General features: G+C 39.9%; 1 protein-coding gene across 2 annotated transcripts in view; it reads right to left on the reverse strand.

The window, feature by feature from the left end:
* Positions 1 to 16,638, reverse strand: part of TBX15 (T-box transcription factor 15) — a 105,047-nt gene that overhangs the window by 37,816 nt on the left and 50,593 nt on the right. For both annotated transcript variants that reach the window (XM_025912208.2, XM_086717948.1), the window contains exons 2-5: positions 8,807 to 9,020; positions 3,387 to 3,488; positions 1,434 to 1,605; positions 247 to 414 (exon numbers count right to left, since the gene is read on the reverse strand). In XM_025912208.2, the coding sequence (XP_025767993.2) occupies positions 247 to 414; positions 1,434 to 1,605; positions 3,387 to 3,488; positions 8,807 to 9,020 (656 nt within the window). The remainder of the gene's footprint in view (positions 1 to 246; positions 415 to 1,433; positions 1,606 to 3,386; positions 3,489 to 8,806; positions 9,021 to 16,638) is intronic.

The raw sequence follows: 16,638 nt of genomic DNA on the forward strand, positions 1-16,638 counted from the left end.
GTTGAAAATGACTGAGGAGATTCGGTCCTCCTGGTCAAAGATTTTGTCTTTGATCTAAATCTAGACTATACCAGCTGCTACCAGGCATCACGGCTTGTCATCACCAGCATGGTGTTTGCAGAGCAAGCCTGGCATCGCTCATTCCGGCTCTTCAGTATCACGTAGAAGGACTATTTCTTACCAAGAGCATGAATAAGCTCCTTTAAAAGCTGATGCAGCAAGAGACTCTCAAAGGCAGCCTCTTACCTGCTGGTTCTGGTAGGCTGTGACTGTGGTGAACACGGTCTCAGGAAAGTTGAATGTTTTCACTCCATCCCCAACAGGGACAGGTTTGGTGGGCGACAGGTCACTGCTGAAATCCTTGCGGATCACGTGAACTCGAGGCTGGTATTTGTGCATAGAGTGCAGAATGATCTGAAATGAGAAGGGGCAGCATTATGCTAGACTCAAAGAGCGTTTCGAACTCGCAGACAAATACAATCGCAGGACAGAAGCATCACAGGAAGAACAGAGACTGGGACTGGGATGTACAGGAAACCGGAAGTCAGTGTTCTTGCCCGCGGCAGGAAGGACTAAGTGATTGGATAGCACTGCACGGAACCATACAGCAGAGTACCCCAGTCACAGGTGGTGATGTAGTACACTTGCTTTAACCGGCCATACTGAACAACTGTCCCAATCCCAGAAGACAACACTCTGCTAAAAGATCTCAGACCCTCTGCTATGTGACAGCTGCTCCTTCCTGCTTCAAATGTTCATCATGGGCTCGTGTTGTCTTTAAATTCTATCAGCTATTATTTGTACCTTGTTACTAAATTTATGGACATTCCTTATGTCCTGTGAGAGTGAATGGTATTCCTCAGAATATCGTCATTTCCGTAAAGATGGGAGCCATGGTTTTCCTTCTTTGATCTTCCTGCAGCACTCAGTATGGATCTTGGCATCCAGTGGAAGTTATAAAGATAAATTAACAACATCAAGTGCCCTAATTATACCTGGAAAGTCTTAAGACTTATTCTTCTCTTAAAAATGCATAAATTACTTGGCAAATCCACCCAAACTGTCACCTTAATTGTTTCTCTGAGTTTATTGCCCTGTGAGTTATTCCACTGAATGGTGTGATTTCTTTCACCATTTTAAAACACGTCCTGTGCTTCTGTCTTTAACCTCTCCCTTGATTAGACTATGGGTCCCTGGAGCATGAGAACGGGGTCTGGTAAACACAACCTGATGCACAGCAGACATTTGCTAAATGTTAGATTTGTAATAAATGAAATTTCGCAGGAGGAAAAAAGAACTTTTAGGATTACTCACTTAAAATGACTCAAAGTGGCATAGAGATTCTTATTTTACACATTTGGAAAAGCCTGGGGCTAGTCAGCTTTAGAGCCAAAAGGGAGGAAGAGGGAGATGGATGGGATTCTTTGACTCACATGTCCTTGATCATCCAATTCATTGTTGGTCAGCTTGAGTTTGTCGAAACTGACCACCTGTCTCATCCAAGTGTCTCCAGAAGCTAGAGAATCAGGGTGTATATAAACTCTTGGGGGCACAGGGGAGTCCGCATTGCCAGCCACCATCCACTTGGAGCTGTGGTACACATATCTGAGGCAGAGAGGGAGAGAGGAGAAATCAGAGAGAGATACAGAGGGAAGAGAAGCCCAGGACGCCAGTAGAGACAGGAGAGGGGAGGGACAGAGAGATGACAAGATGGAAACAGTAGGGATTAAAGAGAGAATACAAGGAGAAAAAGAGAAGGGCAGATAAGCAGGGACAATCAGACAGAGACGAAAATGGAGAATGAGGTGGGGTGGGGGAGGGCAGCAAAGTGTTGTGGTTAATGATCAAAGCTGCAGCCCTCACAAGGAAAACATTCTCACAGTCCTTTTCCTTTCTTCTCCCTCTCCTTGCCTTGCACCCCTGTGTGCACACAGGCATCCTGAACCCACGTGTCTAGCTATGGAAAAGGTATTTTACTGCAACCTTTCACCTTTCAAATGCAAACCATATAATCCGTTGGCCACTTGTTCAGGATTTGGTTCCTTATTAAAAACATCTTCCATATTGTCCTATAAAACACAGCCATGTGCAGAGACCTTCCGAGCCTCTCACTTGTTAACCATTTCTTTGCTGAGAATCAGAATTTGGAGGCATTTCTATGAAAATAGAGGGTCTCTGTCTTAGTGCAACCATTCCCAGAAACACCACCAAGTCTTCCCAGATAGAGTTTTAGGGTTTCTTTGATGAACCCAGTTTGGAATGTCATCATCCTCCATGTTATTTTCCCACAAAGCCACTGAAAGTAAGAGATGTTGGTAGCAAAGGAGGTCAGTTTTCCAGAATTTGCCAATTGCCCTATATATAGTTCTGAAGAGAGTTCTCCGTGGATGTGACACTTCCCTGCTTTTCACTTATAAAGGACCATGCGGGACCTGGACCCTAGCAAACAGAGACACTCAATCCAAATCACAACTCCCATGATCCTCTGAAACAGATCAGAAGCATCTCCTGTCCTGAGTCCTGTATCTAGATCACTTCTCTCTTAGCCAGCTCTCTCCCTCTACCATACTAGTCCTGGTCTTCCCCCTTCATTCATCTCTTGCCTCCTAATTCTTGGATTTAAAGCCAAGTACTCAAATATTTTGAAAATGAGTCATGATTCACTGATTTGATTGAAATCTCAAGAGATTGATTATGCCACAGCTTGTTTTAAATAAGAACTACATAATAAACAAATAAATAAATAAATAAATAAATAAATAAATAAATAAATACATGTAAGCCATCCAAGAGACAAACACATTGTATTGGTCTTTAATGACTCTGAAGGAAAGCTATTTAACAAACTCACTCACAACACAGTTTGATAAACAATAATTCACCTAACTAAAAGTTATTCTTGAAATCTTACCCAGTCCTCCTCTTGTTGCCCTCCCTCATCCACAGGGCAAGCCATCAGCTATATGATTGAATATACTACACTGGTCCACTTCTCCTCCACCTCTCCAAAATAAATCATCTCAACTCATTTAGCATTCCATAAACCAAATCATTCAATATGTTAATCACTTTCAATGTTTAACTGACTTCATTTTAGACTTAACATCCATTTGATTTCTGCAACCCTTGCAGACACTATACAAGCTCACTCTTTCCAGAGACAAGGGAGGATTCCACTCTAACCCGTTACTAAGTCCTGATTTCTAAGCACTTGTGACTACTTCCCGCCTGGTGCTCTGCTATGGGTTATGGGCATATCTGCCATCCTTGTTCCCTGTTTAGTGCATAGTACAGTGCACTGTTAAAATGCTTCACCTAATGAGTTTAAAGAACTGTCTTGGAATGCTGGTGATGTCCACAGTTCCACACCCCAGAGTCATCATTACCTGTATCTTTTATTGTCCACAGGCACAATGTCCATTGCTATGTAGTATTGCTGGTGTGGGTCCAGGCCAGTGATTTTTACTCTCATGGCAGGAAACATCCTCCTATGAAGGGGAATAGACAGTAAGCTCAATAATCAGAGCGGGAGAAGTAGCAGGAATAAAAGCTTAGACAGTCTCTTCTTATTTCGAACTCTAAGCACACCAAAGTCCAATTCTTCTAATCCTCAAAGTTGGCTGCTTTTTCACACTTTGGAAATCATTGCTATAAAATATGCTGAGGATTCACTGCTGAAATAGTACGTCTTCTTAACTTAAATTGAACTATTTGATGATTCATACACTCCAAATGCTCATACCTACCTTGATTTATATTATTAGTTCATCTTTAAAGTGATTAGACAGAAAGATACATATAGATAGATAGATAGATAGATAGATAGATAGATAGATAGATAGATAGACAGACAATGTGTGTGCATCCACACATGTATTTCTTATTAGACTATAACATCCTTGAAAATACACTCTTACACTTAATGTACTTGAATAACTTACGCTCTTACTAGTCAAGTAGCTTATCACAGTTGATTGTAGGTGATCATGAAATAGTTTTTGATTGACTGAGTCTATTTAAAAGTAATCTTTTGAGAAAATAAGTAAAATAGAAGAGGCTACCAATCCCTAAACAAAGGGCCAACAAAGTTGGGGTTTTTTTTAAGGCATAAAACTGTAGAAAAATTTCTGCAAGTTCTCAGGCTGTCAACATGTGTGTCAGAGAGAGGACCCTGTGGAATAGGGAGCAAATACCAAATGAATTCTAGTGGCCTCTGGGCAATACCTTGTTTCTACCACAATGGCTTGTTAAACTTGCCAAAGCAAGCAAGGTCAGGATATGGCACTTTACAACTACTCTCATAATTGAAGAGGAGGAGAGGGAGCAACCCAGAAGAGTATTGAGTTTCAAGGGGTCTAGAATAAAATTCTCCATTCTTCTTTAACCATAAGAAAGAAGGAAAACATCAAGCTCTTTTGTATGTCATTCATTTAGGAGTCAGACATAAAAAGTGCTCAGTTCAAAACTTTGCATTGCCTGACTGTGCTCTAGGATACTTGTACACAAAATGCTGCACTAAGCTTAACCATCTGGGGCCAGTTAGTTTAGCTGGGCAGAGCACGGTGCTAATGAGGTCAAGGTCACAGGCTTGATCCACATACAGCCTAATTGGCTTTGCTCCATTTCACGGCCATAGACCATACCCTGACCCCAGACAGCCATCTTGCATATGTGCCCTAGTTGTTTACATGAGGGGCCTTCTGTGCTAGTCACACACTGCACTGCCCACCAGAAGCAACTCAAAAAGCAAATGTTCTCTGGTAATAGGTCAGTGACATCATAATCATATTTGAGGACAAGGGGGACCATAGACCTTCAATAGGGATGATGGCTAATTTGTAAATAGTTGCAAAGAATAATGTATAACCATTCCTTCTTTCCTACTTTATAACTTTTCAGAAGCTTCTATTGGTATATCATCCTAGATTTTCTCCCTCTAGCTCACAAGTTTAATTAGAAAGCCTTATATTTTAGTCTTACAGTCAGCTAATGAAATTCAATGGTGAACTTCTCATAATAACTAAATCCAGGATTCACTATAGGTTAGGCACTTTGATACACATTAATTCTTTTCCAAAATTTGGGAACCTTGATCTATACATTTAAATTTATTTTTTTAACATTTATTTATTATTGAGAGACAGAAAGAGACAGAGCATGAGCATGGGAGGGGCAGAGAAGGGGGAGACACAGAATCTGAAGCAGGCTTCAGGCTCTGAGCTGTCAACACAGAGTCCGACGTGGGGCTCGAACCCAGGGACTGCAAGATCATGACCTGAACCGAAGTCGGACACCCAACTGACTGAGCCTCCCGGGTGCCCTGATACATTTCAATCTAAACAATTAATTCCCTTCTTAATAACAATGACTTATGGCTGCCTTGTATTTATAAATGGTTGGAGAGTACCTTGCCAGGGATGGAAAGAAAAGTCCTCTCACTTGTTATCTGAGGTAAGAAAATGTGGTTCCTCTAAGTCATCTAGAGAGGCTTACGTTGCAAAAGATGAATGTTTTTCTTCATGACTTCAAGAAAAAGGGTTAGATGGTCTTAAATTCAATACCTGTTTTGTCTGGAACATTTATATGACCTTGAGTGGAGAAGCTACCCATCCTTTACCAATAAATACTCAAGTTCTAAAATGAATGAATTTGGAGAAGTTATTTAACCTTATTACCTATAAAACAAAGAAAAGGGACTATCTAGTCTCTAAGGTATCCTCTAGGTTTAAAATTCTATGACAACATGTGAATTCTCTTCCTAAAAACATACCAAAAGTTGCTTTTTCTTTTGCCGGTATTTTAGCACAGAATATCAAGTGAAGTCATAACACCCTAGGGAAACATTAATCTTTCATGTTCAGAAAATGATATGTGTTTGGTTTTAATTTTATGGGTACGTTTAGGCCAATTCTTGTGTCTTCCAAACCCATTAATCCCTACAAGAACCTCTGTCCATGGTGCTGATTATACAGATTCCATTGGTACATTCAAAGATTGAGGGCTCTGTAGACTGCAGTAGCTCTGAATCAACAGGATTACAGTTTAAGGTGTCAGAAGAAGTAGATGGTGACTAAGATCTTCTGAGTATGAAAAAGAACAGAGAGTCATACAAAACGAATGTAACTAAGAAAATGGAAACTGAGATTAACATTGAAAGGGACACTACAAAGGAAGGAAAATGGAGTGAAAAGGAAGAAACTGACTTGAGGAAAGGGGACAAAGTGAAGAAAATTCACAGAGAGAAAGCTAGAGAGAAAGCTTTATTTGTCTGTTTCCGAGTTGTTCCAGAATTACTTGAGCAGAGTTACATGTAGCAATAGCAAAGGCTGAGGCAACCCACTACAGAAGCAATGAATAACATTTCTAAACCTAAACAAAGGGATATGACTAAAGAACAAACTGTATATGTATGTACTGGGAATATCTGGGTGCATCCAGGTATCAAGTGAATTTGTGAAGGCAGAGATGTGGGAAAGAAAACACTGCAGTACAAATCATGAAATGAGGTCACAGGAGAGCTGTGAAAAAGGTGTCGGGGTAAACTGAATTCACTGAAGTGCAAAAAACAAGGGAATGATATCAGAGACAAAAATGACTGGAAGACACATACTCAACGGTAGTAAGTGAAAACCTCAAATAAAACTGGAAAATCTTTTAAACAAACAAAAAAATGTAATATTTTCCCTTCTATCCAAACCAACCCCCTTGCCAAAAACTAAGAAGAATAAAGGGGCACCTGGGTGGTTCAGTTGGTTAAGGGTCTGAGTCTTGATTTTGGCTCAGGTCATGATCTCACAATTTGTGAGTTTGAGCCCCTCATCATTGCAGAGCCTGCTTGGGATTCTCTCTCCCTCTCTCTCTCTCTCTCTCTGCCCCTCCCCCACTTGCACATTTTCTCTCTCTGTATCTCTCTCTCTATTGCTATCTCCCTTTCAAAATAAACTTTTTTTAAAAAAGAAGAATAAAAACTTTTTCCTTGAATTGCTCTGTTTCTTTCTAAGCCATAACATCTCAAAATGTAGAACAGAAGTAGACTGAAAGCCAACTGACAAGAGATGGTATTGAAAATAATTTCCCTTCATAGGTGTTCTCCTAAAGTGCTTTTTAATGGTTTTGTTCACTACTAAAACTTAGAGAAGGAAGAAGCTTCTTTTTTAATTTTTTTTTTTTAACGCTTATTCATTTTTGAGAGACAGAGAGAGACAGAGCATGGCGGGGACGGGGCAGAGAGGGGGAGACACAGAATCTGAAACAGGCTCCAGGCTCTGAGCAGTCAGCACAGAGCCCGATGCAGGGCTCGAACTCACAGACCGTGAGATCATGACCTGAGCTGAAGTCGGACACTCAACCGACTGAGCCACCCAGGCGCCCCAAGAAGGAAGAAGCTTCTAAAGGAGAAACAAAATGAACAAGACTTAAGGTTCAGTTTGACTTCATGTTTTTGTGGTGTCTTGTTGAATTGGAAGGTTTCTCTATATGCATTCAAATATGCTTTTACTTTAAATGTCGATGTTCGCATGACAGCTTATGATCAGCTGGGTGGCTCTTTTTGGTCCCCAGGATGTGAGACTATGTAGACTGGCTTTGAAAATATGAAAGCAGCATAACTGTTTTAACTTTAATTAACTATTCCTATATACTCAAAAACTTAGTCTAAATTTATTTTTATTTAAATCATTTTGTTTTAATCCAAGGGGCAAAAATTACAACCATTTCTTAACAGTGCAGAATTATAAATAGTTAAGAACATTGTTTTTAGAACCAGACAGATTTATGTGGAATTCTGGAGCCGCCCTTTACTACCCGTGTGACCTTAGTCAAGTTAATTAACTTCTTTAAGCCTTTTAATCCCCATCCATGTATGGGATTATAATGTGTCTAAATAACATAATACATGTTGAGTATCCAGCACAAAACAGATACCTAACTATGAAAAACTGAAAGATGCCAATGAAGGAATAAGCTTAATAAAAAGTGCTTATTTTAAGAGAAACTGTATTTTAAAAACTTATATCATTCGGGGTGCCTGGGTGGCTCAGTTGGTTGAGCGTCTGACTTCGGCTCAGGTCACAATCTCATGGTTCGTGAGTTCAAGCCCTGCATCGGGCTCTCTGCTCATGGCTCAGAGCCTGGAGCATGTTCCGGATTCTGTGTCTCTCTCTCTCTGCCCCTCCTCAGCTCATGCTATGTCTCTCTCTCTCTCAAAAAATAAACATTAAAAAAATAATAAAGAATTGTATAAAAACATCTATCATTCTACACAAATAGTTTTGCAAAAGTTTCCACGGGGTCACCATTAAAGTTCTGTAATAATTTCAAGCCAACAATAAAACACATGGATCAATAAGCAGGGCTCAGACGTGTACCAAGCCCAGTTCTTACCAAAAAAAATCTTACAAAAACATCTGGCTGTTTTAAATGCCTTAGAAAATGCAAGCTGTTGTTTGGGGAGCAAACTTTTTCTCTTGAAAACATTGGATGGTGACATAATACTTGCTTTGGAAATCTACCGTTTGGCCCTTACGTACCACGGATCTCTGGTGTGAGCTGAAATACATTTGTAGGCAGAAAATGTTTGTGAGCCTAGGGGTGATTCAGAGGTTGGAATGGCCCTCGGAGGAAAAGAGCAAAATCACAGTAAACACAAGATCACTTTACCAAGATGTCCACATGCAGAAAAGTGAGTACAAGTTGCTTTGGCTTCACCAATGCTACCTACCACAAATAACGGGAAAGAAAAATGTACTGGCTCCTAGTTTTTTTCTCCATTCCTGGAAGCTGGTCGTGCAAAGGAACCTGTCCTTACCTGCCTGCTTTGGTGATGATCATCTCAGTTCCAATGTCATGGAACCGCTTCCATAGGTCAGCACATTGCAGCTCCACCTGAATCTCTTCCATGGAAGACATGGTGGCAGGCACAGGGCCTGCAGCACCAGGGCCCAGGTCAGTGTGAGTGTCAAAGGAGCAGGAAGTCCGCTCAGTGAGCACCTCAGAGTCTGAACCGGTGCTCTGCTCGGAATCTGCAAAATAAACAAGCAAGTCTTAGGTGAGAAACTTCAGAGCTACTCCCCGCCCATCACCCTAAAAGATGGGAGGTTGGATGGGGGGCATGGGGGGGGGGGGCGCTGAACAAAAGGAGACTTAAAGCTGGGAAGCTCCAGAGCACAGCACTCGGCGTATTTTATTATTTTTTTTTATGGTTTGTTTTTGTGATTTACGACCATCTTTTAGGTTTCGTGTTTCCAACATGACATCTGGCATTTTAGTAAGTTTTAGCAACAGCTGAAGAAAACTAGTCCACAACAGGCGATGTAAAGAGTACCAATGACAGCATGGTGAAGGCATTGAAGCCAAACTGGGACAACATAATACATACATGCCAAATTAAAAAAATAAATAAATAAATAAATAATAATAATAATAATTAGAGACCACACAGCTCCAAATCTAGACAATTTCACTTGGAGGGGGGTGTTCAATGCCAACAGTAACGTGTTCTTTAATTTCATACCACTCGGCATCATTGCCCACCAGTCAGTTATTTTTAAACACAGCATTTTTTCCTCTTATTTATATATCTTGGTCATCAAAAGTAAAAGTTTTTTGAGGCTTTTAGAAGCACTTGGTCATATATTTGAGTAAATGGTTTTTCCTAAGAGTCCAATCAGGCCATTTTGGATGAAAAATGAAAAAAAAAAAAAAAAAGTCTGTTGTAAGGCAAGGATATAAGCATATGGAAAAAGTTACCCAAGAAGGCGGTGGAAACAAAGGGAATAAATGAGTTCAGGAGACACCTTGATTGGTTTCTGAAGTATGAGCAGAGGGGAGGGGTGATCCAAACAGGAAGGTAGGATTGAGAGCAACCAAATAAAAAGCTGGCATGCTGTGCCAGATGGTCTTTTCTTCCTGTGTCTTCTGTACTCAACGAAGGGGCTGGGGGCGGGCGGGAGGGGGTGGGGGGGCATGAAGACTGATGGAGAAGGCTGGAGTCAGATTTACCAGGGAATTTCCTACAATTTTTAAAGCTTTAAAGGCCCAATGCCAAGAAGCTTGTCTCCTAAGACTTTCCAAACTCAGATGGTGCAATCTCCTTAGGTCAAATACTGCAAGCTAAGCCTGGGAACCTCTTTCTCCAACCCACCCTTACCATCTAGGATTCTGACTGCTTCCCCTGTAAATAAATACATACATGAGTAGAGGCCGGAAACAGCAGTGTCTCAGGCTGACAACTGACTGTTCATTGATGTCAAAGGTCAAGGCCTCCTGGGCATCAGTCCTCAACGTGAGCAGGATGAAGAAAGACGGGACAGAAAGTCAGACCATCTTGTGGCCATCCTCACTTACCCGTAGCAGGTTTCTAGGCCTGTGAAAACCCCTCCCACGAGACCTTCCCTTTTCTTGCCTTCTACACCTGGTGTGTTCCTCTCTCACACCCAGGCACCACTCCTGGCAAGAGTCTCCCACAGCACTGCTGGCACCCACAGGGAGCAAAGTGCCATTTCTCTCCATCCTCCTCAGTTCATCACCCTTCACTTCTGAAGACATTCAGGGAACTGCAGAACTGAACCAAGCTCTGGCCACAGGAAAGTCTGCCCCAAAACTAGTTTACCTCTCATCACTCACTAGCAAAGTCACCATCTTCACGAGAAGAGAAAAAAAAAAGTTTTATATCTAGGTTTTGTGTGCCTAAGCACATAATGTTATACTTGGAGCCACACAGGGGCTAATTTTGGTCCCCTTCAAGCACAGAAAAGTGGAGCTTCTTGTCTAAGATGAGAGCCGCTGCTGAGTGACAAATCTCTGTCCCAGCCTGCTTCTATATGCCTTTCCGCTGCAGAGCCGTGGCATGGTCTCACACACGTGGCCACACACAGTAATTCAGATCCCCTGAGTCACGGATTCCCACATCCCACTGTTTCTGTGATAAGCCAAGAGCTCCTCACTTATCACAAGTCTTGTGAACTTTAAAAAAACTTCTCAAAGCAAGAATTAAAAAACAAAAAAAAAAAGTCTTGTCCTACCTTTGGGAACAAAGTGGTATGAAATCCCCCTTACCACAATGTGCAAAAATTGTGAAAAGGTGGGGAGGTTTTGGACGTGTGATTTCTCTAATGAGTGTTTAGGAAAAGGGAGGGGAGGGAAAAAGATCACTGCATTAAACGGTAACTTTTTAACGATGACAATGGGGTCTGGGATTGGAATGGGGACTATGGCTGGAGAATTAGGAAACCAGAGTTTCTGCTCTTATCTCCCTATGTCATCTGGAATAAAATGGGAGCTCAAAGTGTAACATTAAACTAATGAGTCACCTTGAACAAGTCACTTAACTACAATGGACCTATTTCCTTATCATGTATTTAGAAGGACTGAGCTGAAAATTTCATAATCTCTTCAACCTCTAATGACTTAAAGAATGTCAGAATCTCTTCTAATGTAACTTTCAATGATAACTCAGGCAACCTCAATTAGAAGCATAAAATGAAAACTGCTTGGGCAAGACAAGTGAAACGAGGAAAAAGGCTAGGGGCTCAGATTATCACAGAAGTTAAAAAATTCAGTGGGTACTCTGTTTATAGTTTCAATCAAATCAATCAATAAGCACCTATCAGCATGTGGCCCTATATGAGGTACCATGTAGATAATTTGAAACAGAATCCCAGACCTTGAGAAGTTTCCCAGTTAGTGTTGATTAATTATGTGTTTATTGGGTGCTTACTATGTGCCTGGCACTGTGCTAGATTCTGGAAAATACCAAAGTATGGAGTGGGGCTCCTCCTAAAGGTATTTACAGTACAAGTGGAAACTGAGTGCATTCACAAACAGAGACCAAGAGACCAAGAGACCAAGGTAGTATTTACTACCATGCAGTTTTCCACACCGTTACGTACTGCCTTGATGTCTCCTAGGAATCCAGAAAAGAGAGGGATTTGCTAGGGCTAGAACAGCCCTGGGAAACTCATGCTTGCTAGAAAAGAAATGGACAAGATGTGGAGGCATAGGCAGTATATGCCCATGAGGAGCATTTTCAGATACATTTATTTGTTTCCTGGAAATACTCTGTGTTCCTGAATTCTCACTCCCTCACAAAGTGACTTTTATATACAGAATGGAGGCACCAGCTCACATTTTCAATAACATAAATTAAGCTACCCTATAATACTCTTAAAATAGGAAACTCAGAGTCAAGATCAACACCTACGTAAAAATAAAATGTAATCCTTTGGAAAATACATTGCTAAATCATAGCTATATAAAATCTTTAGGCTAACCAGATCAGTTATTTTAGCTATTAATCAGAATGTATACTCAAGTTAACAAAATCATGATTATAAGAAATGCAGAACAGGTTATTTCAATCAAATAGGGTCATGTATTCAAAACTACAATCAGAAAACACCTCTGTGTTTTCAAGCCTTTTTTTTTTTAATACTCGGCAATTTGTGACTTCCTGTCTTAAAAAAATAACCATTAGGAATGCGTTTGCATGACCTGGGAAGACTTCTTGGCCGTCAGATGTTTGCTGTGGATAGTATTTTAACAAGGGAAGTTTCAGCCAATCAGGAACATAAATGATAATGTTATACCTGACTAAGGAAGTTAAAACAGTCTTTGGGAAATTTCATGGAGCCAGTTACAAGTCACTGGAGAACATCATCTGATTCATATAGTCAAACTAACATTATCTATTATCATCCAAAAAAATTCCCTGAAAAAGAGATTCTAACCATCAGTTCATAGTGTCACTCGCTTTCTCTCTCTGACCTGTTTCATGTTGATAAAATGGACATTGTAACACCAAGTTCTCATAGCAAGTTGAGTTTAGGGAAACAAATCGCAAGAGGCTCTTGATAGAGCACGAACTGTGGGTTGAAAGAAGGTGGGTGGGAGATGGGCTAGATGGGTGATAGGTACTAAGGAGAGCACTTGTTGAATCACAGAATTCAACTCCTGAAACCAATACTGCACTGTATGTTAACTAACTAAAATTTAAATTAAATAGATAAATAAATAAATAAATAAATAAATAAAAATAAAAGTTTTCAGGAAAGAAAGAAAGAAAGAAAGAAAGAAAGAAAGAAAGAAAGAAAGAAAGAAAGAAAGAAAAAGAAAATTGAGTTTAGCTTACAGCAAGTTCAATTCTCAATTCATGCAAAATAATAGCAATAATAAAAGTTTCTTAATTTACATTTTACACATTATTTAATACATCCTTCCATTTGATGAGGTAGAAATGGCTTATTCTTATGCCCATTATATAGATGGGGGAATTGAGACTAAGAAAAATTAAAATGAACATAGCGTAGAAAGGAGGTCTTCTGCCTTCTGATCCAATGACCAGGTCTCTCCCAAGATATTAGGTTCAACCCTGGCCAAAACACCCAGCGATTCTGTAACAACCCTCAACTATTGTAACCATCCTTACAAATGAAATGGCTTAATATGTTTGATCCTAGCAAGTCACATGACTATTCTGACCCTCATATTCCTTAATCGTTTTAGCACAGCACATGCACATTTAATTAGAGGTGCTACAAAGTCCCTTTTAAGTCTAATGAATCATGGATGGATTAGTAGTGCAGCTTAAAGACCACCAGGTCAAACAACAGCAACTCAACCATGATAAGTTGAGTTGATTGACATATGTAGAAAATGCCTCACTCATGTGCATTTTGACTTAATATCAAAACCAGACATTATTAAAACATATTTCACAATCTTCCAGGTGATTTTCATCTCCACTTAACTAATAATTTGGGGGAACAATTCATTAGTACAGTGACCAGAGCACATTTATTCCTGGGGCTCCACTACTTACCATGAGTGGGGTCTTGGAAAGTCACTTCATTTCAGGGAGGCTCCGTTTCCTTATCTTTACTATTCACTTACCTTTATCTGTTACTATTTCCTTATCTTTACTATTAGGAGCTGGTGGGAGATACCCTCCTGCTTATAAAATTATATTTATATCCTTATTATAAAACAGAAACTAACGATTCTATTGATAACAATGCCAGTGACTTTGGACAGTGAGATGAATATAAGCCCACAAGAACTATCCCACCAAAGAGTTAACAGTCAACATCTATTGCATATTTACTATGCATCTGGTGCTCTGCTAAAACTTATATATATATATATATATATATATATATATATATATATATATACACACACACACATATATGTAACTTTATATATATATATGTATATATATATATCAAATTTAATGAAACAAATCTAAAAGCTATTATTATTATCTCCATCTTATAGATTATTGACACCAAAATCCAGATCACATCAGCTCTATTTTCTAAGGATTTCAGGCATATGAGTCTATATTTAATTCTGCTTTTATTTCACCAAACATTTCTGCTTTGCATAGATGAGGTTATATATTAATGGACCAAGACAGATAAGCTCCGAAGGAGCTCACAATCTGATGCGAAGGACACACAAACTGTTAAAGAAGACTGACTGATAGGCAGCCCAACAAATATGGGAGTAAGGAATCCAGGAGCTTTGAAAAGCAGGCAAGTGGTTTATATACACAATGGAGTACTACGTGGCAATGAGAAAGAATGAAATATGGCCCTTTGTAGCAACGTGGATGGAACTGGAGAGTGTGATGCTAAGTGAAATAAGCCATACAGAGAAAGACAGATACCGTATGTTTTCACTTTTATGTGGATCCTGAGAAACTTAACAGAAACCCATGGGGGAGGGGAAGGAAAAAAAAAAAAAGAGGTTAGAGTGAAAGAGAGCCAAAGCATAAGAGACTCTTAAAAACTGAGAACAAACTGAGGGTTGATGGGGGGTGGGAGGGAGGGGAGGGTGGGTGATGGGTATTGAGGAGGGCACCTTTTGGGATGAGCACTGGGTGTTGTATGGAAACCAATTTGACAATAAATTTCACATATTAAAAAAAAAGAAAAAAGAAAACATACTTGTATCTCTAAAAAAAAAAAAGAAAAGCAAGCAAGTCAATAATTTAGGATCAAAAAGACTTCACAAGGTGATATTTGAGAATAGACTTGAAATATAAGTTCAATATAAGCACACAAAGAAACCATGGAGATGGAATTTAAAGTAGGTGGAATAGCACAAGTAAGGACTTGTCATTTTTGGAGAATTACAAGCACACTGATATGGCCAGAGCTTAAAATACATAAGAGAAGAGGGGAGGTGAGATAAGAGATAAAGGTGGAAAGTCAGGCTCAACTCAAACTCAAATAAATGACTATTTATTTAACATTTACTATGTGCCAGTCACTCTTCTAGATTCTTGACACATCAGGGGAAAAAAATCTCTGGCCACACGGAGTTTATATTCCAGAAGAAACTTGGGTGTCATAATATGGAGCTTAGACCTTGTTTCTTTATTCCAAAGTCTTCTTTCAAATGAAAGTGATGATATCTGTCTCCCCTTCCAGATTATGAATTCTACAAGCTGAGTTTAATGCTTTGCTACATCTTCTATATGAATGAGGTAGAATAGCCTGTTTTCATGGTGGAAGATGGGTCACAGAAGACTGCTATAAGTCAGATAAGAGATCCAGAATGTTCTGAGATTAGATATACAGTGCCACTTCCATAAGCCTGGACTTCAGCTATCATATTTTACTCCAAAGAAGAAAATAGTTTGAAACAAAGGAGAAAGACACAACCCAGATGATAATCAAACAATCATTTTTTTTCTGCCAATAAGCGGGACATGACTACATTGAGTGGTACATCCTATCTGATATTGGTGGGGCAGCCACTCCTTGGTCTATTTCCTAAATCCTGAAGTCTCCAAAACCAAGACTCCCACAGCCATCCAAGGGCTCTCATTCATTCATACCAGGACAGGCAGCACTCACTGTACCATGCTCAAGTAAATTCTTATTTCTAGAGGACCTGTGCCGTTGAAGTTGGTTCTGCGATGTCAGATTTTATCAGGTAGCTTAGCAAAATCTGGTGACGAAATTTTTCACAGAGTAATTCTAAATATGGCAGAAGCAGAGCATTTGGCACTGACCCGAGTACGGACTGACCCCAAATTTGATACCCAGTCCAGAGCTTCAAGGGAATGAACTATAACCCAGGTTGGATTAAACTAAAATTATGATGATAGCAAACACTCAAACAAGCCTGTTAGATGACTTTAGTGATGGAATGAAGTCTCTGAGCTCTTCATGCCCTCCAAGTTCTATTTGGGAAAAGGAGGAGGTAACCTGAAGCCTGTGATTCCCATGCCAATAAGCCAATTAAGGAGACCAAAAGCACATTATCTCTCAGCTGCCTAAAGCACTCTCCACCTGACAACCAGCATCTCACCCAGTGATACACAGAACCAGAGGCAAGGACCCAAAGTCATCCCTGAGTACTCAGTCTTTTAAAGAGGCTTTGCAAAGAAGTGGCAGCAGTAACTTTTATATTTATTTCTTTGATCAGACGAAGGCTCAATGTCATTAAAGGTTCAGCCTCTAATGCTCCAGCATACTTTGAAGGTGGACGCAAAAAGGGAAGAGGTTATAAGCACTACACTAGACACTTTGTATACATCATCCCATGAAATCTTCGTAGAAAACTCTATGAAGTAAGCAATACTGTTGCCACTTTACAAATGAGGAAACTGAGGCTTGGCAAGATTGAGAC

The sequence above is a fragment of the Puma concolor genome, chromosome C1, assembly GCF_028749965.1.
Source record: "Puma concolor isolate L17-30 chromosome C1, mPumCon1.1.hap2, whole genome shotgun sequence".
NCBI lineage: Eukaryota > Metazoa > Chordata > Mammalia > Carnivora > Felidae > Puma > Puma concolor.